This window comes from Poecile atricapillus (assembly GCF_030490865.1).
Source record: "Poecile atricapillus isolate bPoeAtr1 chromosome 3 unlocalized genomic scaffold, bPoeAtr1.hap1 SUPER_3_unloc_2, whole genome shotgun sequence".
Lineage (NCBI taxonomy): Eukaryota > Metazoa > Chordata > Aves > Passeriformes > Paridae > Poecile > Poecile atricapillus.
Genome location: NW_026708973.1, coordinates 20,637 through 45,014, shown reverse-complemented (window position 1 = coordinate 45,014; position 24,378 = coordinate 20,637). Strand labels below are relative to the sequence as shown.

Below are 24,378 nucleotides of genomic sequence, written 5' to 3'. Positions count from 1 at the left end.
TTATTTTTCTTCCGTGATTTTTGAGGGAAAAAAAATATGTTGCAGAACTGAGTCTTTGAAAATGGAGTTGGTGAACTAAAACAAAACAACATCTGCGATGTATGAGCTGAGAGAAATGCAAGTGATAAAGAAAGGGATATAGTAGACTGGGTTTCAGTCAGTTCTTGCTCATGCCATCATCAGGCTTGTTATTATTTGTGGTTTTTCTTGCAGCTACAACTGGAAAACCTGTGCTGACAGTTACAATGAAAGTCCTCATTAGTTCTTGTTTAGAATACTACAGCAAAGTGGCCACTTAGCAGAAGTGGCTCCACAAGAGAGGAGCAGAATTGGAACCAACACTCACAGGAATTTCCAGCGAGTGTTCTGAGAGGTGGGAATGTTGACTGCTGCTAGTGGCTCCTCCTGCAGGTTTTTTAACACCCAGCCCACAGAAAAGCACTGTGAGGGGCTGTGTGCCTTGGCTGGCACTGCCTTGAGCTCTCCTGACTCTGCTGTGGGTCTGAGTCAACAAGGAGCCCACCCTGTGGAACAACCCCCAGTGTCATAAGTTTCTGTATCAAAGCAGGCCTGTGGCTGTGAGGCTGGGCCTTCTGAGGGGTGAAGAGCTGCTGGTTAGCTTTGGGGTGGCTGTGTTTTTATGGGTTTCTCTTTGGTTTGGTTTGGTTTTTTTCAAACAAGTTTGTGAATAAATGTTTTGAAACAGAACTTTTACTTTTGAAGCACATAAAATCAAGTCTGTAAAGCAGAGAATAAGCCTTGATCATGTCAGGCAGCATTGCTCTGGAAAGCTTTTTTTCCTCATTCTCTTTGTATTCTAAGAGTTGTATGTATGAGTTTTCACAATAACACTGCAGATTACAAATAAAATTATGACCAACCCCTAAGCTTCAAGAAAATCAGCCAGAACCCTGTGCCTGAGGAAGGCTGCCAGCAAAGCCAGTTTGTAAACCCAAATCCTAGCTGAGTCTGTACCTCAGAGAGCCAGGGGGAGGCAGAGAGCCTTCAAAAGACAGCAGCGGTGGGAGTCACTAGTGTCTGGCACTTCTGAAAGCCTGGCTGCTGCCTTAGGCATCCCTGTCTGAGCTGTGGAGCATTTCTGGAGCAGCACAAGCTGGTCTGTCCTGTAACAGCACTGGGCAGGTGGCTGTCACCAGTGTCACACAAACCCCAACACACTTTGTGACCAGTTTCAATTAAGTTGCCAGACTGTTAAAGTGATGGGCCCAGGGCACTGCTACGGGCACTGTCTGTCCTCTGCAGAAAAACCTGCTGGGCAGCCAGGGCAGTTACTTCAGCTCTGACACTCAGCTTCCCTGAGCTTTGCTCTCCATCCAGGATGGGCTTTTCCCTGTGCCCTGCTAGCACTCCCTTTCTCTTTTGTTGTGAATCCTTTCTGTGCCCACCTTGCTGTGCCTGTGTGCTGTCACCAGGGATGTGCTGTGGCACTGGAGGGAGAGCAAAAGCAACACGTGGTGCAGGAAGGATAAAAAACCAACCCGTGCACGCAGGTACACACACAAAACATATCTCTGGCTGGAGAGGAAAGGTTTCAGCCACAGCTCTGCTGTGCCAGGGGAAGGGCTGAGGTTTCAGCAGAGCTGAGCACACAAATCCCATGCAGTCAGGTGAACATTAATCCCATGGCAGAGTGAGCAACCTTCCCTTTACACTGCTTGGTTATAAGACCTGGGAGTCTTATGTGCACAAGCTTTAGCTCTTTGTGCAGAGTCAAGATCTTCTAATTTACCTCAGATGCTTTTTTTATCCCGGCAACTTCCCATTTATTAAAGTATTCTACAAACTTTCCTGCTATGTAGGATAAGTTTGTTCTTAACACAGTGGCATCACTTTATTATCCTTGTTTTCAAGGTCTTTAGCACCACCAGTTGTGTTGAATAAAGTATTAATATCCTTAGGAATGCTTTAAGACCCCTAGAATCTTTTCCCCACAAAAACCCAAGCAGGTGCCTGTACAAAACTGAAGCAAGTTGGAAAAGATTTTTTTACAATTCTTGAAAAGTTGCTCAAAATGTCTCATTTTAGTAGCAATGACTGGCTAAGCCTGACTTTGTATTTTAGGTGGGAGGAACCTTCTACACTGACAGTGGTCACAGAGGAGCAGCCAGATTGGTGCCTGCAGTTTTGCACTGATCTCCTGAAGCAAACACAGGCTCAGTCCCCCTTTCCACTGCATTGTTGTATTAATAAACAGGCACTTGAATATAAAAGAGAAAAAAAATCCCCAAACACACACACACACACACCATAAAATATTCACAAAATTGCATTTCACCATGACAGAAAATACTTATTTTAAAGTCATTACAGTGCTTTCTTTGGGTTTCTGGATTGCTACTGGTGTATGTTAAAAGGATGTGGTAATAATCTTCAAAGTGAGCATGGCAAGTCCAGGAACATCAGAGCTAAGATTTCACTTGTATATCAACATGATAAAAGTAAGTTCATGGTTTCAAGTACTTAAGACACAACCAAAGGTCTGCCCTAGAATAACATCATTTGCTAGCAGAGAAACTGGGAAGAAAACATTCTGCATCCCTTGGGAAGAGTTCCAGCTCACCTTGGATCACACTTCCATAAATTGTTAGCAGACTGCACAGGGGGCAGAGCTAAGGGTGTTTGCACGTTTTAACTCATTTGCTGATACAGTGCACTCCTGTTCTTCAGGCACTTTAATTAATGCTGCATAGAACCATGTACCAGTAGTGCTCTTAGCCAACACTTCTCACCCAAACCTTTCATAAGTAATTCACATGGGATGTAACACTTATTAAGTTTACAAAATACACTGGGGAAAGGTGAACTCATTTGTCAGGGGTGTTCAGACTTGTGGTAGAGCTGAAACAGAAAACATGTTGCCCAAGTATCAGCTCAGTAAATACTCCATCCGAGAGGTGACAGCCTTTGCAAGCATTCCATTTTTATTGGCCAGATAAAAAAAAAAAGTCTGATGTTTCCATCACAAATGGGAATATTTCTGTCAAGCTGAGGTTTTACCAACATCAAGAGAGTCCCGTTAGCAAAACTATCCCTTTAATTTCAGGTGTTTCTTTCAAAATGGTTCTTAGAAAAATAATATATATAGTCCTACATGTAAACTTCATTCCTGCCGAGCGCCATGAGCCCCCCGTGTCACTCATCCTTGCCATCCTCTTTGGAGTTCCTCTGCAGGACGGGGCTCAGTTTGGTTTGCAGAACAGCTGCGAGTTTTTTGGAGGTTTTCTTCAGGAAGGCGCTGCTGGGGTGGACGCCGCTGACGTGCAGGTACAGGTCCTCCTGCGTGGGGCCCGTGTAGCCGCAGTCCTCACACACGTACAGCTTGTCCCTCCTCTGCTTGTAGGCGTACTGCTGCTGCACGCCGTGGATCTTCTTCAGGTGCGACTCCAGCGAGCAGCGCTGCGTGAAGGCCTTGTTGCAAACCTCACACTTGTAAGGACGAATGCCTGCAGCGGGAGAAGACAGGGGTTACCTGTTATGTCACCTGTAGCCCGAGTCTTGTTTCCTACAGAGGCTCTGGCACATCAGCTGCTGAGAATGCACCCAGCAACCCAAGGAGCTGCCTCTCTAAACAAAACATGCTCCTTTCAGGCTAAGGTTTCCAGGAATGGATTGATCTATTTAAGCATAGAAAACCTAGAAATGTTTTCAGAAGGCGCAGGCAGGTGCTGAGGATAACAAATGCCCATCAGTGGTTTGGTCCTGGGGCAGCCATTATCAACTGCAAAACTTATTTCAGACCCTTGACTATTAGAAATCCTGTGATTAGGTAAAACTATCAGTTTCAGCTTTTATAATGGCTTTTCTAATGAATGAAAACTTCTGTCTTGGTAAGATTTTATTTTCTCTCTTTTGGTTTAATGAGGCTTCAGTGAACAGCAGTGAATGTACAGCAATCCCAAGTGCTTTCATACAATACAGATTTGATGACTGGGATTACAAATTTCTAGAAGAGAAGTGCAGGAAGATGAAAGAAATAACTCTGTGTGTTTCCAGAGGAGGGAGAAGAAACTGACTTGTGATTTGAAAGCCCAGACAACCAACATGACAGAAATCAATTTTACCACCAATCAACACTGATTTAACAACAACTCCCCCAGTGCTTAAAGAGCTGAGGATTTAGCAACACTTGAAAGAGCATAAACCAGCATGAATTCTACTTACTAGACTAGATCAATAAGTTTCCAAGCAAAGACCACCCTTAAAAACTGATATAAGGAGTCACACCTAACCCCCTCTTTTCCCCAGTGAAGATCAGATCTATGGTGAGTCAGGCAGAAATGGGTAAACCAGACTCATCCGTTCAGATACTTGTGACTTTGTGATTGCATTAAGTTACCAGACAGGAGCTGATCTTTCTACCAGAAATCCAACCTAATTAAATGTTCCAATAGGAGTTATTGTTCAGTTGAAAGAGGTTATCCCAGTGCACCAGATTAAACTATCGAGACAAAAGTTTCCTAATGCCTGCTGCTGTGAAATTGCTTCATTTCCATTAAACTGCAGTTGGAGAGAAAGCCCAAACCTTCATTAGAATTCACACATAAAAAGCAGTTTCATGCTCATTTGAAGGCAATTTAAACCTCCCCCATCCTTGGTGCCTGCTCCAGAGCTCCACAGGCAGGAACACAAGCACAGAAAGGGTAGTGCCAGGATGGCACAGCCCATCAGAGCTGTGGGAACCTCTTAATCACTTAGGAATCATTTTAAATCATTTAGGAATAATTTTAAATTATTTTGACCAGAGACCCTCTTGGATTTATTTTCTGACTCAGATGAGGGGACAGCTTGAAAAATCACTTATTTTGAAGGCACTGATTCCACACTCCAGCCATACCCCAGTGGCAGCTCTCCTCCCCACATGAAAGCTTTGCAAACAAACCCAAACAGCCCAAAACATTGCCTCCAGCCAATGCCTTCCCATCCAAACAGCTGTCATTGTTTTGAGGGGCTCTACCACTAAGAAACAGCTCCTGCCTACCAACATCCTTGTGGCACTTCTAGCAGTTCACCTGGTTAATGGGGCCCTGCAGAGCAAGCTCAAATAATCTCCAGCTCCCATTAGGTGACCACACATCTGGAAAGATGGGATCTGGAAAGATGTGGTGGATGCACCTTTGGGGTGCCCAACAGTGCAAAGTCAAAGCCTTCTGAGCACAGCCAGCCTGGGCCACCAGAAAGCATTGCCTTTGGTGAGGATGGGGTTGATGTTTATTTAAGCCATTGCTTCCATCAAGGAAAAAAAAAAAGGCAATGAAACTGGCAGCATTCTCCCTGCTCCAGGCTGGGTTAAGGACTTCTGGGAAAAGTGAGCTGGATTTGAGGCAACAGAAACACAACCACTGCTATTTGGGATGGACTTAGGAACTGACCCCACTGCAGAGTGGCCACAGACAGCACATCCTCCAGCCTGGGGGAGGCACAGCATGAACCGCACTCTGGTTCCTCCACAGACATTTCCAAATCAAGCCAGAATCCCATCCTGCAATCAGCTGCAAAGGCTCTCAACAGCAAAAATCCCCAGGAAACTGCTGCTCGTGGCCTCTAGAGGGCCATGCGTTTTCACCGAGCTCCTGCCTCCCCTGATCCCTGCGCAGGGATAACTGTGCCTGTGGCTCGCAGTCCCGAGATGCTTATCCCAGGCAGGTTATCCTGGGGAGTTACCCCAGCCTCGCTGCCCCAGGCATGGCAGCACGGGGCTGTGTCTGCACCAGGTGTGCATGGCAGGTCCTGGACCCTCACTGCTTCACACGGATTGCAATAGCTCTCCTCAAATTCCATAATTCCCAGGACTTTTCTCTGTCCACGCTCAAGTCTTCTCCTTTTCTCCACTGTGTCCCCACTATTTTCTGCAAATGTCGTTACCTGGGACTTCGTGTTACGATCTTGCCAGGTTACCCCCACCCTCTCCCTGCCCTTGCTCCATCCCACCCGCTCTCCCCGGAGCCTCCCGCGGCTCCCCAGGGAACAGGGAACGCATTCTCACCAGTATGGGTCCGGACATGCCTTTTCAGATCAAAGGTGTCGTTGAAGCCCTTTCCACAGAAGGTGCACAAGTGTCTCTTCACCTGGCTGTGGCACTTGATGTGACGGTTGAGCATCCTCTGCAGGCGAAAGCCTTTGCCACACAGCTCGCAGCTATGCAGGGTGGCATCACTGCAGGTCCCAGTGGTGAACTGAGGAGTGGGAGAGGACTGTGTGAGCATTGGGATGAGCAACAGGGGACCAACAGAAGAAATAAAGCAAAACAAGTAGGGCTTATTGTGGCATTAGGGAAAAAAAAAAGGCGGGGGGGGGTATATATTAAAAATAAAAAGTGAAAGCATTCAAGATTTTCCTGCTGGGTGAAACCTTCACGCTTTCCTGGCAATCAAGCAGGGGACTTAATGTGCACCGTTTGGGACTGAGGCATCTCTGGCCAGCTTGGATTCAGGGGTTAAAACAAATTCTGTGTAGCAGTTTCCTTCCAGAGGTAGCAACCCTTATCCAGCTACATCCATGAACACTAGGGCTTAGGCTGCAAGTCCGTCTCTGTAGGACCACCCTTGTGTTTGCCCCTGCACTCAGCTGATATCCTGGATGGAGAAGGGAAGTCCTCTCTGGTGCAAGAGAGTTGTTTTAAGTGCTGCCTTCGTTAGTCACGCCGCCAACTGCTCCAGGTCCCTCAAAAAACAGCCAGCAGTGATAAAAAAGGTGGTTTTGGAGAGATAAACCCAAGGCACGTTGTGCTGACTCAGCAGAGACTGAAACAATGGCTCTAATCTTCCCCCGTTGGTGTCCCCGGCTCGTTAATTAACAGCAAAGCGACATTAGGGGGTAATCTCATTCCCACTCCTAGCACCGAAAGCATTGCGCCAACACCATGGCATAACTTGACTAAAGAGGACACTGATGGTTCAGCTCCTGGGAAGATCATTCCTCAGAGGGAAGGCTTAATGTCTGGAAAATGTAAATACTGCGCTGCTGGTTTAATTATTCTTGGTGGAATAAACACGGACATGCCCCCTGTTAGACGCCCGGGATGAGGGAAAACCAGCAGAGCAGACAGGACCATGTGCACACATCCATCGGCTGAAAAAAAACCACCTCTGCTGGAACGAAGTTTTACTGTGACAGTCAGGAATAACCCAGGTTAAATTATACAAAGTAGGTTAAAGTCAAACAGCAGCAGGGCGGGCTTTTAGAAAGACAGGCATACGTCCGTTCTTTTTCCTGAAGAGCCAGTTATTTTTACCGCTCCTCCTCCTCTGCTTACTACTGAAGCAACGCTACTCGAAATTGTAAAGAAAGATTAAATAAAACGGCAGCTGTGAAACCACGAGGTGTGAAACTGGAGGGGGAGCCATCTGGGAAGAATCTGTTGGGCAACAGGGCTATGACTCCACCTCAATCATCTGCATATAGCCGAGGTGAAATCTAATCATGAGACTTAAGAACACGGTGACTGAAAAGCTGTCAGCCCGGCACAGACAATGGTAATTTTTACAGCTCCATCCAGCAAAGCAGCAGCCAGGGTTTAACGAGGTGTTAACTACCAGTGGTAAACACATCTCCTTCTGCCTAGCATTGGGGTGGCCTGGCTCCACCTCTGCTGAGGGGATCCTGGATGCTCAGAGAGAGACTCTGCGCTGTTTGCAAGCTCGGTGTTGAGTTCTCAGGTACCACGACGACCTGAGGCACCGTGATCAATTTGCCTTCTCAGCCTTGGGAGGGAAATCACTGCGCTGCTCTGCAGGTTGTGCCCAGGAAACGCCCAGACAGCCAGAGCTCCTGACCATGCGGCAGGGACGCTCTTCAGCAAAGTCAGCGGACAGATGACTGCTTCATTTCACCCAGGGTCTGCCTCAAGGTGGCAATGGTCTTTCACAGCTATGGAGGGGAACCTTTAGGTGCTTCTTGATAGCCCAAGGTGGGAGGGGGAAAGCGTGAAGAGACACCCCAGCCTTCTCGGTGAAGGCTTGAGTACAACCTAGAAGGCAGCTTTTAAGGAGGCCCCACGCTAAGGAACAAGATCCACCCACGCACCATGGGGCATGACTTCTAGCTGCCAGGGCTGGTCCTTCCTGGCTGGGTTCAGAGCTCCTGCGGGACCCGAGCCAAGCAGGTCAGGGGCAGCACGTCCCAGGCAAGGATAAGAGAAGGCAAAGGGCACTGGAAGATTATGGCACATCGCTTACGAAGCTTTCCCTGCTGCTGCCATCCTACGGCCGGCTGCTGTCGCAGGCCTCCACCTCGGTGCACAGGACAGGTGCTGTCACCACTAACAAAGAGAGCCCGAGGGACTGTTGTCACCTGGTGTCCCCGGTCAGCGGCCAGGCCATGACCTTGAACTGGGGTCACCCCACTGCCAGAGAAGAGATGGTTGGGATGCGAGCGGTTACCTTGATTTTTGACCTGACCATGGGGCGCTTGATGGCCAGGTCCAGCAGCATCCCCCCGCCCGTGCCCAGCTCGCCGGGGGTGGGTTGGGGCGTCGGGGGGTCGCTGGGCTCGGCGTCCCGGGTCCCGCTGCTGCCGCTGCTCTCCAGGCTGCAGCTGTCTTCATAGCCCAGCAGCACGCAGCCGATCCCGCCTGCAACGGGGTGGGGATGCGATAAAGCGGGGGGACCCCGGAGCCGCGGGCAGGGCGGGGAGGCGGCGGGCGGGAGCCGGCGGGCGGGAGCCGGCGGGCCCCGGTGTTTAACCTGCGGGCGGGCCGCTGGCGGCGGGGGAGGATCCCCGGCTCCCGCTGCAATCGGAAACTCAAACACGAACGGTCCCAAAGTTCAAACAAGCCACTCCGCCGCCTTCCCGTTATACCCCGGGCAAGGGCAGAAGGAGCGGGAGGAGGAGGAGAGGGGGAGGCCAGGAGTACATCACCCTCCCCCCGCACCCCCGCCCTGGGTCTTTCCTTCTCCTCCCCCAGCCACCTTTCTCATGCAAACGAGGTTTCCCACCTTCCTGGACACACGCGCACACATACATTACCCCCCCGCCCCCCCTCAGCTCCGCACCCCGCCATCCCCGGGGGCTCCCCGGGATGGGAGACGCTGCCCGGCATGGGGGCAGCGCGGCCCGGCGGGGCCGGCACCTCTGCCGCTGCCCGGGGACTTTTCCTCCGAGTGTTGTCCGTGTCCCCTCCGCCGCGTTTCGCACAGCTCTCTCGAAGTCGCCGCCCGCCCCCTCGGGGCTACCCCGGCCCGGCAAAGCTCCCTCCCCAAGTCGCCCCCTCCGCCGACCGCGGGGACCCCGCTCCCCCCGTCCCGCGGGGCGGCGGCCGCCGGCGCCGTACCTGGGATGTAGGTGTCGGCTCTCTCCTCGTCGGGCAGCCCATCCCAGCTGCGCACCGCCGGCTGCGGGCTCCGGCGCTTCACCAGGAAGGCTCTGGGCATGGCGAGGGCAGGGGGCACGGCTGGGCACGGAGCGGAGCGGCCGCTTCAGCCCCGCCGGCCGGCCGCAGCCCGACGGGGCGCGGGCGCTGCGCTGCCGTCCGGGGGAGCGGGACCGCACGCACCGGGCAGAGCCGCTGAGGCGCGGGGAGGGGAAGGGGAGGGGAGGAGAGGGGAGAAGGTGGGGGGGGGGGGGAGGGAAGGAAAGTTTCATAAGGTGGAATAGAAAAATGCACCAGGAAACTTGGGAAGGAGCATGCGTGCTGCAAACATAACGGTGTCAACAAGTCTGCTTACCTGTCCGACCGGTTGGAGCAGCTGAGCTTTGTTCCAGCCCTTCCTAAGGCATGAATGTTTGCGAAAGAATTTAACGTCTGAAAATTAAGAAAAAAAACCCCAAAAAACAACAAAAAAAAACCCCCACCCAAAACCAATCCAAAAACCCAAAGGAGGAGGGAGCCCTGCCGCTGCCGCCTGCCCGCGCCCCGCCGGTGGAGCCCCCGCCGGGTCGGACCCGCTGCCCCTCTCTCCGCCGCCGCACCGGGATACCCTGCCGGGAACGGGGGCCGGGAGTGCTCCCCGCTCGCCACTGCGGGTCCCGCCGCCCACGGGGGGCTGAGCAGAGACAGTCTCGACAGCCCGTCGAGGGGAAGACTTGCCGAGGTGCCGGGAAAGAGGCCGAGCTGTCCTCGGGGCAGCAGCAGGAAGAGAAAGTTGTTATTATTTTTTCTTAATGACTCGCTTTTCTTCTGTTCAGAAAAAAAGAGAAAAAAATATTTTTATTCTTTTTCAGTCATTGATTTAGAATTAAAAACGTGTCACAGATTTTTTGCTCCCCCGCTACTTTTTTTTTTTTTTTTTTTTTTAATTATATTTGTCCCTTGTTGTCTTTCCCCTCTTCCCAAAGTGGAAATGAAACAAAGACAAGAGGTTAGGGTATTGGGGAAGGAAGCAAAAGAAACAGAAGAAAACCCACAAGAAGTCTGCGAGCAGAGCAGAGCCTGCGCCTAACGTGGCCTTGGGTGTTTTAACAACATTCAGGGATTCCCGCCTCCTCTTCAATCTGCTTTCTTATTAAAAGCAGTGGAAACGCACTTGGTGCCTCCCTCCCCAAGCTCATCCCTGCAGCAGAGACGGCACTGGGCTGGAGCAGTTGCGGGAATGAGCACCAGGAACTGTTTTCCCACATGAAGGAATAGGCCTTTCAAATGGAGTCACTCCTTTCTGAGGTGCCGCTTTCCTCCCACAGGACAGGGGGAATTGATGGGAGTTTCACTGTCGGTTTCATTAAGACCAAGACTTAACTTCAGGGGCTGGATCTGCAGCCTCTGAAAGGAACACACCTTCAAATATGGCCAAATGAAAGAGCTCTGCTGGATGCATGTCCCCTTTATCCTCCTGGGCGTGAGATCTCAAGAGGGTCTGAGCCTGGGGGTGTGGGACAGCCTGGAGCCCCAGGGGTAAAGCTCCAGCCCCACATCAGGTGATGCACTGTCAGAGAGCTCCTCCAGCAATCTGTATTTCCGTCAGGGTATCCCAGCACCTACTTGCTCCCCATACTCCTGTGGGGAGCTTACAGTTTCCACAGGTACCAGGTGAGAAGCCACCTCAGCATGGCTTCGGGCAATACCTCAGCAAGACCGCACATAAAAACCTTCCCTTTCTCTCTTTCTCTTTCAGGCTATGTAATTTCTCTGTTATGTCTGAGATTTTGCTCCAGGACAAAATACAGCTATGTGGGGCTTAATTGATTTTTTTTTTTTTTCAGTGCTTTCAACTTGAGGTTTCTTTTATTTTAACGACTCCTTGTCTTTTAAGCGAAAGAGGTAGCAAATGACATTAATCGTAGCGCTCCCAAGCCAAAAGCTTGCTGAGACGACTTCACTGTCATCTGGGCTTTCTCAAATCCTGCTTTGAGGTCCTAATTTAATGAAGTCCTGGAGCACACACTTCACTTCCATCGGGTGCTCCAAGTCAGACGTGCAGTTACAAGCATGGCTGAATCAGGAATAATAACAATAACAATAATAATAATAATAATAATAATAATAATATCATCAGTTCCGGAGCCTTGACATGAGTGGTCAGGGCTGAGGTGTGCCCAGCACCACTGGAGACACAGAGTGGAAAGTCCTGGAGCCTCTGGCAGGGCAGGAGGAGCTGGATAGGCAGGCAGCAGCCCCATGAAGGAGAGCATTCCAGTGGTAGTGGGCTGCCTACCTGCTGAGCTGCAAGGTGGAAATGCAGACTGTTGACTGTCAGTGTTGTTTGGCTGGAGCCCATAGGAAAACCATACTGCCTTTCCTGCAAATACCATTCCTTGGTGTTTTCTAACCTGGAGGAGCCTGTGGAGCATGCTCATGGCATGACCCCACCAACACCACTGCAGGCAGGCACATGCAGCACCATGAAGTGGGATCTTTGGGGATCTTCGTCTTCAGCAAGGCAGCCCACAGACACTGGATGGCCATATCCTTCTCCATACTCCCACTGGAGCAATGTTTCATGCACAGCTTCAGCACTGTAATTAAACTCGATAAATAATGATGCTAACGAAGTAATGGCACAAACATTTCTGCAGGATCTTGTTTAATTTTCAGCATTGCTTGGGTGTGGGAGAAAATCTAGTATGTTAAATTAATATTTTGGGTGTAAATCAAATCAAATGTACAAAATTCCCCGTAGGGTCAAAGCATAGTGGGACCCCACCCTTACGGATTTGACTACTAAAATGTGTTTCATTTCACTCAGATAATTTGGGAGCAAGGAGAAGAGATGGGATCAAAGAAAGAACCAGCCATGCATTGCTGTCTCAATCACACTCCGTCCCTTCCCAAATGAACCCTGTGTGGGTTTGGATTGCCATGGAAGAGGGGCAGGTGGACTCATCCCACTCATTCTAGAGGACCCCATGCCAGCATCACCCCCTTGTTGTGGCAGCCAGGAGGGAGTGGGGACAGTGTGCTTAGGGGAAAGGACCAGGTTTAGGGAGCAAGGGAAGGAGCTGGGCTTGAGGAGAGCAGGGGGAGAGATACTCAGGAAAGGAGGTGTAAGGAAGGCACTGCTCAGGGAACAATAACTCAGTTTGATCTGTGCACAGGGAATATTTCAGCTGTGATCCCAGGCTGCCCTGTCTGTTTTTTTTGCCTGGGCTACTTTTCACCACAATCAGCAGGATGGCCAGGGCAGGGATGAGGGTTTGATTGCACAGCCTGTCAGAACTGAATGATATTGAAAGGCACAGTTCCTCAGCAGTGCCAGGGCAATGCCTCTAGCAAAGGCACCTTCCTGCTCAACTCCCAGTGGCATCTTCTCCCCAGCCATCACTCCTCTGGCATGGGAATGGAGGGGGTCCAGCAGGTCTACCTGCAAGGCCTGGGGGTGCTCTGCCCACAAGGCTGAGAGCAGTCACCCAGGACCCCTTTTCTGGCCACTTCTCATGATTTTGAGCCCAACCAGGCCAGACAGAGATGAGAACCTGGCTGGTACAGTAGCTTGGCCATGCAACCTTTCGTTTCCAACTCCCAGCAGAACTTAGGTGGGGGGATTTATACAAGTTTACTGACCACACAGGAGAGGCCACAGCTTCATACCCTTGAGAAGATGAACCTTCACCTTCAGGGTCTATAGTGTTCTTGACACACCATGGCTAGGACACCTGGGTTGCTGCAGGTCACCCAAAAACCTAGCTGACACCCCCTTGGCTGTGGGCCTCCACGCTTCTCTCAAGAGGCATTTCGGGAGAGGTGGGGAGGAGTCTGAGTGTCAAAACACTGCTTACTCTGCAAGACACACCCTGGTGTGACATCCCTTCCCTGAAACTCTCAATGTGCCCTATCCGAGGTGGGATGGTGAGCACAAAGCCCAGGAGCGGGCACTGCCAGGCCACCAGAAGCCCTGGGGTCACATGCCAGCCACCTCACAGAGGGAGGTCCACAGAAGGAAGATGCTCTGATTGCAACCTCAGGCAAGATTAGAGCAAGGGGGAGTATCTCCTGTGCAGCCTTTTCCAACCTCCTTGGATTACCCAGTGCAGGTCAAACATGCTATAGGATCTTTCAGGATTGTGGGGACTGCATCTTAAAATCCCACAGAAAATCACAATGTTCCCCTGATCTGGAAGAAACCCTCTCCTTGGGCACATGCTGCTCCCAGCCCCGGCTTTCCTTCCCCCTGGCTGTCTCTGTGCTGCAGCTCAGCATGTCTGCGAGCAGCCGAGGTGCTCCCGGAGATGCTCCGGTCCTGCCCGCGCTCCACCGCACGCCCGCGGCAGCGGGGGTGACTCAGCCGGGTTTCGGCGGCAGCCGCCTGCACGCACACACCGTGCCTTGCCCGGGGGGCTGCTCTTGTCTCTGCGGGCAGCTTCCCCCCCAAAGCACGGCGTTTGCGGGAATGCTGGCCCGCGGTGCTGCGGAGGTCAGGGAGATGTGAGCGCTGCTGGGGGGGCACGGGCTGGCAGAGCAAAGAGCTGCCCTGGTCACCCTCTGCTGCCAGCTCTGGGGCCAAGCCTGGCCACTGGAAAGCCCTGCTTCCAAGCCAGGTTTTGGCAGCTCTCCTGCTTAGATGAGGAAACACTTCACCGCAGCGGCAGGAGCCAGAGTGGCTCCGTGCCAGCATTATCTTGGAAGGAGGGAGCAGTGGCTCTGCAGGCTGCCCCAGTTTGGAGGGCGATCTGCTTCCCTTGACTGAGCAGGGAGGGATGGAGAAGGTGCCAGCTGAGGGGAGATGGCTCCCCAGGCTGCGGCAGAACCTGCCCTGCCTGTGCTTCCCTGCCGCGTTTCAAAGCAACCCACCGAGCTGACTCACCGGGCTCCTGTCTCCCTGCCTCCCACGGCCCCTGCCACTCCCGGCGTCTCCCTGTCTTTCTCGACCTATAGCTCCACTTCCTTCCCACTCTCCCCAGCCGGCTCAGCAGTGTCTCTCTGGCCGCCCATTCACTGGCTCTGCTTCCTCAGGGCGCTTGTCATCACCACAGGTTCCCATCGAGCCTACAGGTCCCACTCCCTGTGGAAATGGCCCCCTGTGAGGTCTGTGGCAGGTGTTGACCCCAGCAGCATCCCCTGAGCATTCTCCCCAGTGGTATCCATGACCCTGTGCTTGGGGGAAGAGGCTGCTGGAGGATCTTCTGTGCCCCACATCCCCTACACATAGTCCAGCACCACTCCGGGAGGACAGTGACCCTCTTGGAGAGATGTCCACTCTCACAAGGTGGTCAGCAGAGCCCTGAGCTCTCAGACTGATGTGGAAAGGTGATGAGCATCTGTCTCTGGAGATCTCTGAAGCCCCTTGCCAGCTTTGACTGCACTGTCAAGCTTGGGGGGTTTTTGTTGCTTGGTTTCCTGTAATCCTACTGCCCAGTGTTTCCTCACTGGGAATTTCAGTGTGTTCCTATCAGCCTGATTCAGCAGCAAAGGTTCCAAAGGTAGTGAAATCCCAGGAGTATCCTGCAGGTCAGTAGCTAAATAGTAGACAGAAAGCTACTCCCTCTGAATGTTTCTGCTGTGCTTCAAAATACATCACCTTTATTAGACACCAGCAAATCCACATGGGCTCTAACTTCCAAAAACTTCCATGCAAGTCAGAGCCCCTCCAGCCTCTTCCAGTAACCACTCACTGCTGGTGGTTCCCCTCACTGCCCTGCGTTCCTCTGGTGTTTTCACAAGAGACATCTCAAATCCAACAGCTGTGTGAACAGTGAAGAGATGGGGCAGCAGCCCCTCAACACTTCTTGCCCACTAGTTTCGGTTTTGAATTCTCTGGCAGGTGACAGGAAGCTTCAGCCAGATGGGCTTGGCCACATGAGCAGCTTCCAAACCCAGTCTCTGGAGGGGGCTGCTGGAAGGCAGTGGAAAGGATGCCACAGGTGGTGTGCTGACACCCCACTCCCTGGTTTTATCCTTGTGAAAGGCATTTTCTCTCCTTGCATTATGCTCAACTCGTCATCACCACATCTCGCTGTTCCCAGTTTTCTGCCCAGCCGGAGTCTGCTTCCCATGCAGCTGGGAGGTATTGCCCTGGAAAAGACAAGTTCTCCCTGACACTGGGACACACAGCACATCGGGATGCACTGTTTCTGGGAGGCACTGCACTGCACTGCTCATGGTCGGGATGAGAGCTCAAGAAAGGAATGCGAGGCCCATTAGCTGACTGGGATGACAAGTATTTGTCAGGGGTTTGGGGAAACAAGGGGAAAGCTCTTCATGAAAAGCTGGTGGAAAAAAAGCTGGATGAGCCACAACTCGGGGCTGACTCAGTCTCTTTCCAGGTTCCTAAAAATAATGAGCATGCCTTTGAAACCCGTGCTTCCCACAGCTGGCAAGGCATGATAAGCTGTGCTTCCCCCCTCCCACAAGCCCTGCCATCTCAGCCATCCCCCTCCGAGCTCAGACCTCGGTGGTAGAAAATCCGCTGTCCTCTCCTCATGGCACCTCTGGGGCCCCCCAAGGCTTCCTCATTCCTGCTGGATGACGGCTGCTATAAATCCCATTGTATGCATATGGAGTTCAAGCATTTCTTTACCATTTCAAAAATCTCCAGGAGGGGCTAGGTGCTGTCCCTGCCATCCCTCTCCTTTTGCAGAATTATTAGAGTGAGAAAGGAGTGATAAGGGCAGAGGGGGTCAGGTGGAGGAAGGAATAACTGTTCCCAGCTGGGTGCTCCGGGACAGTCCCATTGCTACCACCACTGGCCAAACACTCTGGCAGTGCAGCTTCCTGGGATGTTTGGCAGCAGGAGAAAGAGAAGATGGTTCTGCTTCACTCCTCTCAGCTCCTCCCCGACAAGGAAGACCACCAGGACAGCCTTGGCCACTGGCAGTGGTGATGCCAGCCCGAGCACAAAACGGCTCCAGGAGGGCCAGGGGACGGGACAGGATGTCCCAACTCCTGCTCAGACACTGCCGTGTTAGAGATGCACTTTTCCTGCTCCTCTTCCTGGTGCCGCACGTGTAGGGGGAGGGCTGCTTCCCAATGGGGATCCAGTGCTGCTGCTGGAGAGTCCCTGCCTGTCCCGCCTGTGCTACAGCAGAGCATGTGCTCCAACACGCCCAGGATGAGCGAAACACCGGGATACACACCCGCTGCCTGTGGAATTGCCTAGGGAGCTCAGTGCTGCTGCTTCCAGCAGGGCCCCTTTCCTTACAGCTCTGGTTTGACTGCTGAGGGGACTCAGTGCTGGCTGCAGCACCCATGGGTGCCTCTGGCCCCTCCACACACACACAGATGAGCTCTCCTCTCCCTGCTGCCTTCATGGCTGCAGCCCAAGGATCCCTCCTCCTCATGGGAGAGCCCTGGGAGGTTGTGGGCTGGGGGGTGCAGCTCACCCTGCTTTGGGGCCCAGGACCCCCCACACCTTCCTGTCTTGAGGCAGCCCTGCGAGCTGCAGGGTGACTGCACAATTACCCTGCCAACACTTTGGGGTTCCATGCACAATGGTTTTGAACTCCCAGTGCCTTTCACAATGAATTCCAGGAGAGAAAAAACCCAACCCTAAGCCAGTAAGCACCCCAGCCCCCAGTTCTCAGCAGCGCTGCCGCAGTTCCTGCCTCCCGATGGCCACGGGCAAGGGTCTGTACAATTGCCACCAATATAATTATTGCATGCTGGGATTACATCCTCTCCCTGCCACAGAGCAGGTAGACTTTGGCCTCTGCCTGCATTTCATCCCCCTCTCAAGGGAAGCGCTTGCAGGAGGGAGCCAGGCTGCACTCCCTGGGTCAGGTACCCTCTGCAGCACCCCAAAACGAGAGCCAGGGACCAACCATGCCATGGGGAAAGTGGGGATAGATATGGTGGGGAGATGGCATCCAGACCCTCCTCACTCCCTGATGCTGGTGATGTCAGGGAAGGATCGATCGTGGTGTGTCTGAGGTCACGGGGGGCCCTTTTCGCCCTCTGGCCAGGGCAATAGGAGGTGTTGGCGCCTGGTGGCAGCTCCACACCTTAGTTGATTTAGCTGGAGGTGACCTGCCGACGTCCCCAGGGCTGCTGTAATCACACAAGCCCGGCTATAAAATCAGCAAGGCTCCAGCAGCGGCTGCCCAGAGCTCTTACCCTCACTGCTGGAAGGAGGAAGTGCACAGGGAATTTAAAACCCAAAGAAACTGTTTCACAGGCTGCCCTTCAAATGGAAGGAAAGTTTCAGTGCCCCTTGCTTGTAAAGAATTCTGGTCATCTTCCCCCTTCCCAAGTTTATCTTTACTCCATCATTCAAATCTCAGGACAATCAGATTTGCTTCCCTCCAGCTCCCTGGGAAGAACTATCAGAGGGCCCTGGGGCTTGTCTGAATGGGAGGAGCAACAAAATTCATCCAAATTGCTGCTGAGAACAAGTTCACGGAGCTTCTTTCTGTGCAAGTGATGGGGGGGATGAGTTCCAAGGGCTTTCACTTAATTCATGCCCATCAAAAAATGAAACTCACCCAGGCCAAGCACACCTCCACCTGGCTGGAAAGGAGGCTGACCTGGTCAAAATAAAGCATTATTAATACATACATTTCATTAATTAAAACTTTTTGGCGTGTCTGTGCACAGAGAAGCCCTCAGTCATCCCTCTGAATTACATAGGAGGGACACACAAAGTTACACATTACAATTTTTTCCTCTGCATAACGCCCTTTTGAATACCAGCAACATGATCCTGCTAGCAAATCCTACAGAAACATTTCCTGCAAGGCCAGGGTGGCTGCACCTGGATCATCAATGCCTACACCACCACAGCCAGGTCTGTCCCTGTTGCAGAGGGATAGGAGTAATTCCATTCTCAAAGGGAAAAAGGTATCACAGTGAGCTAAAAGTACCTACAACATAGCAATTAGTTATTTTTGCTGCTATAATTAGCACTGCCATAAGGAGAAAATCAATGCTAACAGCAGCAGGCACAGCCTGCTCCCCTCCTCAGCTCTGCCTCTACACCGAGACCTTGGCAAAGCCATGCAGGCACTCACACCCACATTCAGCTTCACACGGCAAATGGAAGCCTGGGTTGGGCTGAATTCAGGTTTTGGGTTTTTGTCTTTGCCACTGAGGTGGCTGAGCCCCTGTGTCCCAGTGGAGAGCTCTGGGTGTGTGCAAAGTCCCCCGTGTCAGCACACACACACGTATGTGCTGGGAGGGAGGGAGGGAGGGAGGGAGGAAGGGAGAGAGAGCTGCCTCTGCAAAGAGGGAAGGACAGCTAGCAGCTCACCAGAACCCTGAGGGGAAACCAATAAAGCTTTAGGATGATTTAGGATGATTTTTAAAATTATTATTTGTTAGCTTGCAGTTTGATAAGGGAGGTTGGTTCCTCACATTACACAGGACAAACGGAGCAGGAGGGGGCTGTGGTTCAGGATGTGAACCTGGAAATGGGATATGTTCAAACTTTTCACCCTCTCCTTCCATATCTTGCAGGGGTTTCCTGAGGCTTCAGTGCTTTTTCTTTTGCCACTAAGGCAAGCCACAACTGAGCAGCTTGTTTTCTGGATTCTCTGGTGGCAAATACAGGATTGAGCTGACACTGCCACCCCCTTCTCTTCACAGGATGCTACCCAGAGTAACCACCATGACACAAAACCCAGCCAGAACTCCTCCTCATCCATCAGAACTGTTGGAACAGGGAAAGAAACACAGAAGTCTTACTGAGACAGGGCCTGCAATGCACCCTTATCAAAGAGGGTGCCAAATGCCTGTAAAAGAGCGTGGAGGGTGGAAGAGGCACAGGGGTTGCACAAGCTGAATTTTCTTTGAAATCCAGGATAAAAATACCCTCTAAGGATGGACTGCAGATGTTATCCAAGAGCATTATCCAGGTCTGAGCTGTTTGCCCAGGGGAAAAAATAGCCTTAAACTCTCCAGTCTCCTTCAGGCGTGACCCAATCCTTCCTTCGCTGGCGCTTGGCCCCACCTCCATGGGCGGCTGCGCCGCTATTCCCAGGCCAGAAAAGGAGGAACTAGGCACAGGAAAGAGGGCACCAAAGCTGTGGGCATAGCACAGGTTTCACCAGCAGAGAAGCCCCCCGATCCATCTCTCCCTCAGCTTAAACCCATCCTCTACCTCTCTGTTTGGGAGTCTCATGGACACAGCCACCAGGCTTGTGTTCCTTGGGCTGAAATCTTCTCTCGTGTCCTTCTGCCCACCACCAGCTGGAAAGGTTTTCCCCAGCAGCATCCCTTCTGGGCACTCCTACCCTCCCACCTCCATCACACCACTTCCCTGCCCCTGCTCACAGAGAGGAAAATGGGCTTTTCCACATCGTGGCTGCTGCAAGGTTTTAAACCAGACCAGCTGCTAATCTGGGCTTGGAAAAGGTCCCCTCTCACCCCAGAGCATGGAAAGGGGACAAAGCAGAAGAGCAGGGTCACGGCAGGGGAGCTGAGCCCTTCGGTGAGGCCCAGCCCTTGGGAGAAAGGGAGGAGCACAGGAACACCTGAACCAGCATGGCAGGAACTGAGACTGTGAAAGCACAGCCTGAATGCTCCCTGCTTGGGGATTTTAGCCCCTCCAGTGTTTAATGACAAGGTCGGGTAGAGGCACTCGGGGGGAAGCTGCACCTTTCCCCGATGCCAAGGGTGTAGTGTTGGCTCCCATTCACCAGGCTTCTGGCTCGACCCCATTCTTGGCACTCCAGTGGCCTTGGACACGTTACAGGCACTTATGCACAAACCCTAATAACAGTAAACACACCAAGGTGAGCACAGCCATTAGGCTCAATTGAAATATTATCATTCCCACTAATTTCACCTTTCATTTTAATCACGTTCATTCAGCAGAGAGATGAAAAAGATTATAATGAGGAAGGATCAGCCTGACGTGTTTGGTTTCCCTCTTCCACTGCACAAGGGATGGGGATGGAATAATTCTGTCTTCAGAGCACGAAAAACTGGCAAACACGAGGCCTTAAGGCCACACACTGAACAATGAGAAGAAACCAAACAATTGAAGAGCAGCTTTCTCCAGCTGCTTCTCCCATGCAATTCGGGACTTCTGGGCGAGGAGAGCGCAGAACTGGTGGTCTTCACTCGACAAAACCAGAAATGTTTCTCACACGCAGGAGAAACCTCCTTTTGTTTGTGTTCGCCGGCAGGAAGCTCCGGCGAACAGCCCCGGGAGACCCCGGCACAGCTGGGCACCCAATCCCCGGTGGCGCTGATGGAACAAAGGCGCGTTTTCAGCATCCCATGTCAGAGTTTGTGGCCAGGAGGGTGCGAGCGCCCGCGGCTGCTCCAGGGAGCGGCTTCCCGGCCCCGCCTCCCGGCGCTGCGCCCCGCCCCGCATCGGCGCTCGGCTGCTCGGGCCTGGCTCGCTGCGCTCGGCGCTCGGCCGGAGGCGGGGTGCGCCGCCTCACGCTCTCCCTCACCCCCGCCGGCCCGGCGCTTCCCCCGCCGCGGCCCCGCGCCGCCCCGCCGGCCATGTCGCGGGGCTCCCGCCTGGCGCTGGCCGTCTCCGCGCTGCTCTCCGCCGCCATCGTGGCGGCCGTGCACGTCCAGCAGCGCCGGGAGCTGGAGGTGAGTGCGCGCTGCGGGCCGCGGGGGGGAGGCGGCGAGCTGGGCCCTGCCCCGGCCCTCACTGCGGCCACGCCCACCGGCCGGGCAGGCCCCGCCCCCTCACCTGGCGGCCTGACTGGCCCCGCCCCCACCTGCCGGCTCAGCGCGGAGCCCCGCCCACCGCCGAGCCCCGCCCCGAGTGCGCTGCGGACCCGCGCCTGAGCCCACATGTCCGTCTGTCCGTCCCTGCCCGCACCTAAGCCGGTGCGCCAGCACCGGGGCTGCGGGTGCTCCGTGTGCCCAGCCCGGCTCCCAGAGGCCAGCGCTGCCCCTGCCCAGCGCTGCCCCACTGGTCCTGCCTCGGTTGCACTACTCCCGATGTTGCTCTCTCCACAAGCTACCCCTTCCCCGCGTTTTCCTGCCTTGGCACCTCTGCTTTCCGTGCTCTTTTAGCTGCACCAGCTCCCTAATGCTGTCTATGCGTTTCCCTTCAGGGGCAAATAGCAGTGAGGATCTCCAGGTGAGGCTCGATGGAGGTGCTTCCCTCCCTTGCCGGCAGCCAGCTTGCGGGGAGCATGTGATCCTGCAGCCTCTAGGCCAAGGCCACCTCCCTGGCAGTGTTCCCAGGGCTCTCCCCTGTCTGGCTGTGCTGTCCCACTGGTGTGCCCTGTTTTTCTTCAGCCCCACAAATGCACCCCGCTGAAAGACAGCGCTGTGCTGGGCTGTACTCTACTGTGCTATGCCCCTGCTCCCTTCTTGTTCTGCCAGGGCAGGCATAGTGCAAGCTGGCAGAAACACCCCAGTTCTCTGTGCTGCATGTACAAAAATCAAGGAATTCGTGGCAGGCAGCCTGTGCGCCAGAGAGCCCACAGCCAAAAGGTGTCAGGTCTGACCATGGTGAGTCCTACCACAGAGCAATCCTGCCTGGGACTATAAAAGCTGTGTGGTTGTGTAAAGGTGTGCTGTGTGTGGGTAGTGTGCTGGTTTGCATCCTGCTGATGAGGCAAGGGTTATATGAGGGCACACATCTGATCCTTCTCCACTTACATACAAAAAAATCTAGGAAATGCACACAGAAAAAGCCTGTGTTAAATGACACTGAAGCAGTCAGAAATTACAGAACAACAGAGTTCAAATTCCCAATCCATAGCCCAGCTCAGCTAGCTGTTGCTTGGGCTTTATGATACATTCTGTAATTAGAAGATTATATTTTTTTCCCCCTCAAGAGATTGTCAGTGCTTGAGAGTGATGGAATTTGGAGGATGAGATGGGTCTGGGTAAGGTTAAGATAAGAGGCAGGTTTCTGTGAGCAGGAGTTGGAGAACACTGAATGGCACTGGCAGTTGCAAGGAGAGGAAAGCTGGGATCCTGGAGTGGCAACCAGCAATGGCTCTGCACTTGCCAGAGCTGATGGATGTACTGTGTAGATCACCTAACACATTCTAGGTAGATCATACCATGTTTTTGTAGCTGGCTGCTCTCTAATTCAGTGTGCCTACCTTGAGCACTGAGGATCTGGCAGGAATATCTGCTAAATGCTCCTGAACTAAACCTCAGCTGCAGTTAATGGCAGTTGAACTTTGAACGTGTGCTGCAGAATAAACATCACCCTTGGGTGTTACAGTGAGACACCTAAACTTTGTGGATCTTTTTGACCAAAAGCCTTGGCTAATACCTATTCAGAAGGGCCAAGGCTCAAAGCTTATGTTTTATAAATTAAATCCGAGATTTTCTTTCCATAATTCTTTGTGGTCAAGTTAAGCAGTAGTGGCTTCATGTTCAACAGATCCAGTTATTTAGATAACATAATGGAAATAAGTAACATGCATATTTTACAGTCCTGGTGTAGAGAGTATTTCAAGTTTATGCAGATTAATAAACTTTTGACTTTTATAAATTGATGTGCCAGGCCCAGAGTGATTTGAGCTTGCACATGCTTTTCATTCCTGCAGAAGACTAGTAGGGCTAACTTCCAAGAAGAGAGGAAGATGAGAAGATTCACTTTTTCATAGGTTTTTGTCACTTGTGACACTCAAATTATAAAGGTGTCTTGTGCAAAGTGTGCATTTTCAAAGTAAATACATCCACCATCTGAAAGATTGCAGTGTTCTGTGAAGGAAAAAGGATTAGATTCTTGGTGCAATTGATCCTTGTATCTCCCCACATCTTTATTGTTATTAACTAATAGCAACATAATAGTAAGTTTATGAGCTTTGTGTTCAGTTTCAAATTACCGATTTGTAGCCTGAGTTCAGTTGATGGGAGCTGGTGGGATTTATTGGAACGGGTTTTATTGGATTAATTTCTGTAGAGAGTTTTGATTATTGGCTGACATATGTGTCTGTGCATTTTCTTAACAAGATAAAATTATTTCTTAAAACCTTTCTGTTTCGATCGTGACAGGAGAATTGATTACATTTGAAGTGTGCAGTTGTTGGCATGCTAGGTGAGGAATAACCCTGTGATAACTGGGTTATTGAATAATAGTCGCAAACATCCTCTCAAGTGACTTCAGGGTCAGCTTTCAAATAAATTATTTGCAGGTGCATTTTGGCATCATTCAAGAGGGTCAAATAAATTATTCATCTTTCACCTAATTGTCAAAGTACCAATATGAGTAAAAATGTCTAGATAAAACAGAGAAGCATATGGAGGAAGCAAAGAGCAGCTGGGATTTTCTTTGTGCTTTTTACACCCATTGAGGGGTTGCAAAAGCTGCTGGTGTTGTGTTGCACATTATGTATTGATTTATATATATATGTTATATATTTACATGATTTTTAACGAACCTTTTAGGCAAAGGGGATGTTTTTGAAGCAAGTGCCTTGCTTTTTCAAGAGTTTGGCATAAGCAGGCTGTGGGTATTTTTTTAAGATTGAGACATGAGCATAAAGAAGCAAATGAAGACACATGCCAGTTTTAAAACAGTTTCCAATTTGTCACACAATTGCCTTCAAGCAGAGAAGTTTTGAGGAGCTTATTCTGATTTGGTAAAGATTTAGGTCAGAGATAACTGGATTTTTTAGATCACATCTGTGCTGCATGGCATGGGAATTACAGGCTCCCTGCATTTATTTGCTCAATAGCTTTGTCACTTAGTAAACCAAACCATCTGAAGTGAGTGCAAATAAAACACTTTTTGGTGTAGTGATACTGGATATTGGCTCCTCAAGATTCCAGCTACGTTAAGTTGCTGTGGCAAAGACCCTGCAACAGCAGCAGAGGGAACAGCCTTGTAGGAGCGGTGGAGCCTGGGCGGGGTTGATCCCTATCAGCATCCCCCGGGCTGTGATAAACCCTGTCCCTTGTGTTTTCAGAGGCTGCGGAGTGGCGTTGTCAGAGATCTTGAGCGTCAGAATCAGAAAAAGGAGAACATTCGCCTGTTAGAAGAGCAGATTGCTCTGACAAAGCAGCTCATGGAAGAGAGAGACAAGGCGCTAATGGAAAAACGTTCGCAGCAGTCCTAGGCACTGGCCTGGCTCCTTAGAGGTTTGATTAAAGACGTTTGAAGGTCATTTGCATCTCACTTC

General features: G+C 51.7%; 2 protein-coding genes across 2 annotated transcripts; one reads left to right on the top strand and one right to left on the bottom strand.

Annotated features, from left to right (window-relative positions):
- Window positions 1–1,987: 1,987 nt before the first annotated feature.
- On the bottom strand, window positions 1,988–9,709 carry LOC131573955 (transcription factor Ovo-like 2). The gene is made up of 5 exons (XM_058828302.1): window positions 9,684–9,709; window positions 9,290–9,523; window positions 8,400–8,590; window positions 6,005–6,194; window positions 1,988–3,464 (listed from the first exon to the last, which is right to left on the bottom strand). Exons 2-5 carry the CDS (start codon window positions 9,387–9,389, stop codon window positions 3,154–3,156), a joined length of 792 nt encoding a protein of 263 aa, XP_058684285.1. The 5' UTR covers window positions 9,390–9,523; window positions 9,684–9,709; the 3' UTR covers window positions 1,988–3,153.
- A 10,572-nt stretch (window positions 9,710–20,281) lies between these two features.
- On the top strand, window positions 20,282–24,315 carry LOC131573954 (uncharacterized). Its single transcript, XM_058828301.1, has 2 exons — window positions 20,282–20,869; window positions 24,166–24,315. The coding sequence occupies exons 1-2, from the start codon at window positions 20,282–20,284 to the stop codon at window positions 24,313–24,315; spliced, it is 738 nt and encodes a 245-aa protein (XP_058684284.1).
- Window positions 24,316–24,378: the final 63 nt, after the last annotated feature.